General features: G+C 43.7%; 1 protein-coding gene across 1 annotated transcript in view; it reads right to left on the reverse strand.

Annotated features, from left to right (window-relative positions):
- LOC124001202 (fibronectin type III domain-containing protein 5-like) overlaps positions 1 to 1,150 on the reverse strand; it is a 39,898-nt gene extending 38,748 nt beyond the window's left edge. Inside the window, exon 1 of the mRNA XM_046307821.1 lies at positions 829 to 1,150. Coding sequence (XP_046163777.1) covers positions 829 to 901 — 73 coding nt within the window. The 5' untranslated portion in view covers positions 902 to 1,150. The remainder of the gene's footprint in view (positions 1 to 828) is intronic.
- Positions 1,151 to 9,204: the final 8,054 nt, after the last annotated feature.

Here is a 9,204-nt window from a genome sequence, read left to right on the forward strand (position 1 = left end):
AGATTTGTTATCCTACTCCATCATTATGTAATAACAGTACATGTGAATCACAGCCCCAAAAAAAGATTTCTGGATAGTAAAAAATATATTATTTTATTAAAGCTATTTCATTACCTGGGACATTGGGCTTGAACCTGTACATTGTGCTACTTAATTAAATTCAAAGATCAGCTTTACTTGGAACACAGACACACACAGTTGGTTATCTATGAACATGTTCGGGTTAAGTCAGTTTAACATCATATGAGTCTAAATCTTATGAAAGTAACCATTTGGCAACTGCTTGGCTCAACGTCTAGTACTATTCTTGCTTATTGGTACTAAATATGAAATAGGCTACAGTAATTAAAAAATCCTCGAAACATAAAGTAGGCAAAAAACGATTGGTGCTGAATTGTTACAAATCAATTTGTCTAGCCTTTAAATCCAGAAACATAACTGCTCTTGTTCCATAGCATATCGAGTGTTTTTTCCAAAGATATCCTATTATATTACCAAATTCTTTGGTTTCTTCACCAGTATAGACCAATCCCAGTGTAAAATGTCTGGAGCATTGTATCAATACAGGATCTTACACACACACACACACACACACACAGGCTTCATCACTCATTACACAGAATAGGCTAGCCTAAATGCCAATTAGAAACAAATTAGGACAAACATTCACTTATTCCCATCGTTTATTTGCACGAACACCAATGCAATCCCCCTAACGCTCACACATTAACCTTAGCGTTCTCACTGCATGGCGAATACGTGAATGCCTGGGTGAATAATTGCTGAAAAATATATATTTTTAAGTAGCCTACATAAATATTAACTTACCCGCTAAAACGCGAGAGACACATAGGCAGCTGAGAATTAGCAGTGGCACGGTTGACAGGAAAAATCTCTCCATCCTTCAAACATTAGAGGACTTGAGATCCAATTTACTCTGCACAGCGCTATGTTAACCGCTTGGTTGTTCAGCATTCACGTCAGTCCATGGGTATTTTCTCGACCAAAAAACGTTTACTGTCTCGCAACGCTTGCCGCAGATCGACTGGCGAGAGCATTCAGCACCAGGGACAGCGACTGCGTTCTGCCACCTGCATTCAACAGTGGCTAAACATGCTTAAACGTGCTGCGGACCTTGTTGTTGTGTGTCGCCCACGACCGCTCTTCCTCAACTACGAGAGATAATTACAGACATTGAATTACAGACGAGAGACGACCAGACACATCTGTGCCACTGAAGTTGGGTGGTGCTCAGTGGCATTCAACTAGGCTACCGCAGACAGAACGTGCTCGCGCTGCTCTCACTGCCTGTGCCACTGGCTCGAGATGCCTGTCCATTGACTCCCGCGTGCGTAATCATGGGCTAAAGAGGAGAGATGCATCATGCACAAACACACAGGCATACACTCTAAGCTCCTTACTATACACTCCCTGTTATTATTAACATGCGCAGCAATTATACCTCTATGCACACATAATGTCCACTTGTAAACTTTATTAATTCTGATTAAATTAGGTATGAAAGCATCTCACAGATTGCTATTGGTTACACTAAACAGCAATAACTTTGAATTTTGCTTAAAGTGTCACTATATTTTTCTCAGGTATAGACAAAGTCTGTGAGAGACTTGAGTTCAGGTGTTGAAGCTTGAATATTCAGACATTTCAGACTTGCATTTTGGTAGGCTATACAGCAGTGGGGTAGGATATGTGGCATATTTCAAGTTTGCATAGTTTGTATAGCTTACCCACTGGGCGCAGACGTCAATGCAACGTCTATACGTTGGTTCAACGCAATTTCATTGAAATTACGTGGAAAAAACGTTGATTTAACCTGTGGGTACTTAGTGCTCTATAGGCAATTATTATGGTGTATTATGGCTCTGACAAAATGTTATGCCTGCAGGATAGAAATAATGCAACAAAGAAAAATGTGCACTCTGTTTCTGATCTGGTCATATATTGGCGGGACATACAACCATGTTTCTCTATTTCATCCGTTGAAGAGCCCTGGGGTAAGGAATGTTTTTTACAATAAAAAAATGCATTCCAATTAAGTCTAAACTTTTAATAATTTCAGTTTTCATACAGTTACACATGGGGTGAAGCTATCTATCATTGTGATTGATATAAGACCAAGTCAATCTAGCGGACGTCCCATTTGTCATTGACCAGTTAAATATTCTGAGCCTGTCATGTCAGTGATGTGATCGAGTGCACTCTGTCACCGACACCCCGTCGCATTTAATAATTATTTTCAGTCTACACCATTATCAAATAATGCATGTACAAGCCCACGCTAAAAACAGCCGCCTGTGCATTGATTAATAACTTATGTAGTTATTTGACACGCTGTTGAACCGCACAAATCCGTCCATTCACTATAGTTAAAGCAGCCACACCACCACACCCATGACCTCCTCTATTTCAATATATATAACTGCCTAGAATTATTTTACAGATAAAAGTTACATGAACGCCGATCTTACCTGAGCTGTAGCCTACATCAGTCGCCGCTCAATGATGTGTGCGCATGCTTCACTTTGAGAAAGCACGCGTCCGGAGTCGGGCTGCCCAAATGAGAAGCGACGTTAGTGAATGTCCTCGGTGTCCCCAAGACAGGCACCACACCACACTTCCTCTCACACTACACACAGCTTTACAGCATCTGTCTGGGTGATGGCGTGTGTGCGTGTGATAGAGAATAAGTGAATGAAGGTGTGCTTGCGAGTGTGTGCAAGTGTGTGCGTGTGTGTAATTGTTCTTTGCAGCAATGTCATAAAAGCAAGTGTTTCCAAGTCAATTCCCTGGAGGTTGATTATATTTTACCTCACACATTTAAGATAAAGAGGAAGACACTCCTTAGAAATTAGCTACTGTACATGTTTATGAGTTGCAACATTAAAATGTAAAACTCTGTCCCTGAGGACAAACGTTGTTCTGGTGCAAAACCCTCAGTGTGTCACTTGTGCATGGTTAATGGGACATCAGATGAAGTATACTGCTGCTACTCAGTCCAGGCTGGTCTCATAGACTAGTATAGTAACATAGTAAATGTAAATTCAGGACTTTGTTACATAAGACAGAAAGCTACTTATTTAAGGCAACAATTAAAGAAGGGTGGTTGGTTGGGGTGGATGGGTAGGAGTATATTCTCAAATTTAGCATTTTTGCAACTACTTATTACTTTAGCTATTTTGCTATTACTCAGCATGTTAACTAACCCTTCCCCTAACCCAAACCATAACCCTTTAAGCTAACACCTAACTCTAACCTTAACCCCTAGTCTCTGACGTTAGCCACCTAGCCACATTAGCCACAACAAATTGGAATTCATATCATATTATGAACATCCACAAATTAAAACATACTGTACGACACGTAACATATCATGCTAAATGTAGTGTGTCAGATTTACATACAGATTATTACGAAATGCTCTGAGACCAAGTTGTAGCGTCCAGCTTTGGTCATGTGTGTTCTATTCAAACAATACCAATATCAACACTTGTGTAATTGTGTAAGTTTTTTTCACTCTGCTCCAGAGTCATAGAGCCGACTGACAATTTGAGCCCAAAGGCCGGCAGGTGGCGATATTGAGTCGTTTCATCTTACCCTCCGAAGTGAATCTATGCACAGTTATACACGCCTATCCCTGTGGACCGTGTTCAAAAAGGAAATATTCTCCATTCAGTGTGCAAAGGCATCAATTTCCTCCTTTAAGGGTGAGGTGGAAAAGGTGGGAGAAAAAACAGAAAAAATATGGTTACTTTCTTTATGAATCACCATTTCCCACCAGTGGCTAATGCGAGTCCCGGATGTTGCAGCGCTTCCCTTGTTTTTTTCTACAGCACAGTGGATTCTTGACCGGAACCAAATGGAGGAATTGCAAGAGATCTCTTAAGTCTAGGGCCTATAGAATATGAATGGGCTTTAAATTCACCACTCAGCAAACACATAAAGGACTGAGTCCAAGCGTGTAATTTGCTTTTGGAAAGGGCTTCACTGATACCTTACAGTTCACAATATTAAACGTAGATCAAGCAGAAAATCACTAATAAATCTGAGCTGTTTTTAATGGATGTTGTGGTATATCCGTTTTCCAGGAGGTCCTCATTCTGATGCTGAACGTTTACACTCTGTCTGGGGTTGTTTTGCTGTGTGTGTGTGTGTGTGTACATTTCTATGGTTGCTATAATCATCTCAAAGTAAAAAGGGAGCCATAAAGAGAAACATTAGACTGGAGTTAGTGAGAATACGAAAAATAGTTGTTTTCCCGACCCTTTGAAGTTTCCCATCTGCCTGGGACCCATCTGCCACGTCCACGTGGAGACTGTTGAAGCCAATGGCTCTGTGTTTGCATAGAGAATTAACTGGTCCAGTCATTCATGGTGGATTAGCAATATGGTAGAGAGATTGAAAACAAGAGCTGAGGGACTATTGATTTGGCATTTCTCTGGGTTGATCAGAGAGCTTGATTTTGATGATCATTAATAGGTGGATGTAGATCAGGCTGTGGAGGCCCTACAGTGGTCACACTGACATGTTTTAATGCATTCCATTGGTGTTTGAGGCAGACATGGTTGGCCTTGGTTTTGGATAGATAGATTCATTTGTAATGTATTTTGTGTGCATTTACCGTGGTAAAAACCTGCAGCCATTTCCAGTTGCTGAGGCAGAACTCATATTGTGTGACTTTCAAGGAGGACTGAAAGTTATATCTAGCTGTTCAGAATGATCATGATGACCATGTGCAAGCCTAAGGAATGGATTATAACCCACTGAAAACAAAATGTAATCCCAAACTTTGTTGGAATTCATAGCCTGAATCAGCATTTGAGGGAGGGAAAAGCAGACAATTTACCTGAGCATGAATATTTCCTGATATGACATTTTGATTTACCTAGGACTCGATTCAAAATTAGTTTTGGATTATGAGCTGTGAAATATCAAATCCTGGAGGTTGTGGGGAGGTGAGGATTGTGAAGGAGTCCTGGGGGGGGGGGGGGGTGGAGGCAGGGCTACTCTGGTTGAAGGGCAGGGCGACTCTGGTTGAAGGGCAGGGCGACTCTGGTTGAAGGGCAGGGCGACTCTGGTTGAAGGTCCAGTGGAGGTAGCAGCAGGACAGGACTCCTTTGTTCGCCGTCTCAGGCTGACCTGATTGGAATGCTGGCCCAGAGCATCAGGAGGGAAGGGACCATGACAGGAGAGGCTCAGTTGGTAGAGCATGGCACTTGCAATACCAGGGTTATGGGTTTGATTCCCACGGTGGACCAGTATGAAAAAGTACAAAAATGTATATGCTCACTACTGTAAATTGCTCTGGATAAAAGTATCTGCTAGACTGTATAAAGGGAAGAGAGGGGAAATAAATAAGGGAAGAAGATTACCAGTTTATGAGTCACGAAAACAGATGCAGGGCTTTGGTGTGAACTCACAGGAAGGTAACCTAAATTACTTCAAATCCTTGTCTCATACTTTGAACCAATTCACAAAAATATGGATTTTAATCTATGATTTCTGAACAATTTCCAAACACCTGCAAATGTATGATATGCGCTAAAATGTTCATGTGGCTTGGATTCTTGCCCCTGACACTGTTTTTGCACAAGAGGATGAGCACTCTGCTCATGTGGAGTTCGCCATTGAATGATTGACTTCCCGGTCCTAATCTCATTACAGCTCCATTGAATTCAGAGTTAATTTCTTCACTTTGTGCTGAGACACACTCCCGTCAGAAAAGTGGAAAATCTGAACAGGCACACCGCCACAAAGCCTCTTAGGTTTAACACAACAAATATGCCGTTTCAGAAATAAATTAAACAAAACAAATTTTAACGGTCACGGAAGGACTAGCAACGAAACTCATGATCCATGGTGGCTATTTTTATCCCCAAAAGTGTTGAGCGGAGCGACACAGGGGAACCCAAGAGCAGACAGATGGGGAAACAGGGATGAATGAACCAAAATATTTGCTCATATAAGCTCAGATGAGTTGCAGAAAAGCTAGATGTGGAGACTGAGGTTGGAGTTAACCAAGTAGAACTGGGTAAACAGGTCCTGAGGGGAATCCAAGGTAGTGGTGGTGAATAAAATCCAGAGCAAGGTAGTTGGGTGGTGAGATGTGGAACAGGAGACAGTGGTAACTGCAATGAGAGGATAAATGTGTCAGGCAGGGAAACAGGCACAGCAGCGTAACAGTATCTTGCGTAATCATACATTGCTAGAATCATGAACTGATGAGTTGAGTTGCAGCTGATCATTAGTTGCAGCTGGTAGCAATCTGCTCTGACTCCAGCACACCTGTTTCCAACCACACAGAGAGAGGGAGACTGTACAGGGGGAGTAACTGCAGGTCAAGACACCATATGAACACCAGAGGGCGTAGGGCCCTGATGGCGCACATCCAAAGCCGCCGGATGGTATAGGCAGGATGGTCGATGAGCCGAGGGGGTGGAGGAGCAGCTGCCGGACAGGACAGAGGACTGGAGCAGACTGGTTTAATTAAGGATACATGGAAGGTGGGGTGAATTAAGAGTCTGAGTTTCAGATGAACATCAGAGGGGTTTATGATACGATCAATCTCAAAAGGGGCCAATGAGTCTGGGAGCTAGTTCTTTTGGAAACCATTTTCAGTAGCAAGTCCTTAAATGAAAGCTATACCTTTTGGCCTGGAGTGTAGACTGGGGCTGAAGCACGGCGATGTTTAGCTTGGGATTGGGTCCTGGTGGAGGCACGAAGCAGGGCACTCCGGGCCCTCCTCCAGGTGCGACGACAATGGCACATGTCGTCCTGGACTGAGGGCACCGCTACTTCGGCCTCTTGGGCAGGGAACAAGGGAGGTTGGTAACCAATTTGTAAGTCGCTCTGGATAAGAGCGTCTGCTAAATGACTTAAATGTAAATGTAAATGTAACCCAGAGCACACTCAAAGGGAGACATAACTGATGAGCCATTGATGAGGTGTTGTGGGCATACTCAACCCAGGGAAGCTGGGCACTCCAGGAGGAAGGGTTAGCCGAAGTCACAGCGTATTGCAGTTTCCAACTCCTGGTTGGCCCGCTCGGTCTGGCCATTGGTCTGGGGGTGATATCCAGACAAAAGGCTGTCATTAATACCCAGAGCTGTGCAGAAGGCTCTCCATACCTGGGATGTAAACTGGCGTCCTCTGTCAGAAACAATGTCACTAGGGATGCCATGCAACCGTGTAACATGGGATACCAGCAGGTCCGCAGTCTCCCGGGATGAAGGAAGCTTTGAGAGTTGAATGAAGTAAGTCGCTTTGGAGAAGAAAAAAAATCAGTCAATATTAGTGAGGATGACAGTTACCATTCGATGGGGGAAGGCCAGTGACAAAGTCCAAAGCTGTGTGACCAGGGGCGACCGGGTATGGGAAGAAGCAGACCAGATGTAGGTTTGGTGGAGATTTTGTTCCGAGCACAGACCGAGCAGGCTGAGATGAATTCCCAAGCGTCTTTCTCTGTGGTGGACCACCAAAATCGCTGACGCAGGAAGGTGACAGTCCGGGTCATGCCAGGGTGACAGGTGAGGGGAGTAGAATGGGCCCATTGAAGATCATAAGAATGAACTGAATCTGGCACAAACAGAGCCTTACAAGGACCGTTTCTAGGATCAGGCTGGTTCAGCTGAGCCTGATGAACAAGGGACTCAATCTCCCAGGAGACAGCAGCAACGATGCCGGAGGATTGCATAATGGTTTGATGACAAAAAATGACAAAAAGTAAAATCCATTACAGTTCGTAGAAACATGTCAAACGATGTATAGAATCAATCTTTATGATGTTTCAACCGGAGAATTCCTTTGTCTTTAGAAATGCAATGGAACACACTTAGCTCTCACAGGAGCGCTCCTGACTGAGCTCATGGCCTTCTGGCAGACCCCTTAATCAGCTCTTATTCTTTCCTCCTTCACAGTAGAAGCCTGAAACAAGGTGCTAAAGACTGTTGACATCTAGTGGAAGCCTTAGGAAGTGCAAGGGGACCAAATTTACACTATCTTGGATAGGCAAAGAGTTGAAAAACTACAAACCTCTGATTTCCCACTTCCTGGTTGGATTTTTTCTCGGGTTCTTGCATGCCATATTAGTTCTGTTATACTCAGACATCATACAAACAGTTTTAGAAACTTCAGAGTGTTTTCTATCCAAATCTACTAATAATATGCATATCTTAGCTTCTGGGCCTGAGTAGCAGGTAGTTTACTCTGGGCACCTTATTCATCCAAGCTACTCAATACTACCCCCCAGCCATAAGAAGTTAACAAATAGCTTATTCTCCAGTATCCTCTGTAGAACTTGGTGGACATGTTGCTTGTGAGCCTCAATGTCCTTTGGAAAAATCAGAATGTCATCCACAGAGACAAAAACAAAACACCCAAATGACATCCCTCAGTGAGTGAGACGAAAAGGCATAACCAAATACTCAAAATGTCCAAGTGGTGTGTTGAACGCCATTTTCCAGTCATCTCCCTCTGATGCGGACAAGGTGGTAGGCATTCCGGAGGTCAAGTTTAGTAAACACTGTGGCACCATGGAGGGGGGCAAAAGCAGCACTGATAAGTGGCAAGGGATGCTTGTTCCTGACAGTGATACTATTCAACCCATGGAAGTCTATGCATGGCCTCAGTGACCCATCCTTCTTGACAAAGAAAATCCCAGCTCCCACCGGAGAGGAAGGCCTGATATGTCTGACAGCCAGGGAGTCCTGGATGTATTCTTCCATGGCTTCTTGCATGGGACGAGAAAGGTTATACAACCTGCTACTAGGGAGAGAAGCTCTAGGCTGATGCTTGATAGCACAGACATACGGCCGATGAGGTGGCAGAGGTGGGGTGCTTAATACAGGAGCTAGACTGGGATATTCTGGAAGAACAGAAGACAGGTCTGGGTGTTCTGGAATGGACTGGGGTGCAGACAAGGCAGGAGAAAGGGCAGAATGTAGACAATTAGAATGACAAAATGTACTCCAGGTAGTTACCCTTCTGGTGGACCAGTCAATCTGTGGGTTGTGTAGCTTTAACCACGGATGACCCGAAACCAGAGGTGAGTGAGAACAGTCGATTATGTGGAAACTGATCTTTACCTGGTGATTTCCAGAGAGACGCAGGATAACAGGATCAGTTCTCTCCAAGACACAGAAGAGTAGCTTTCCATTGAGAGCGTTGGCATCCAGAGGTGAATCGAGT

The sequence above is a fragment of the Oncorhynchus gorbuscha genome, linkage group LG17, assembly GCF_021184085.1.
Source record: "Oncorhynchus gorbuscha isolate QuinsamMale2020 ecotype Even-year linkage group LG17, OgorEven_v1.0, whole genome shotgun sequence".
NCBI classification, from domain to species: Eukaryota; Metazoa; Chordata; class Actinopteri; order Salmoniformes; family Salmonidae; genus Oncorhynchus; species Oncorhynchus gorbuscha.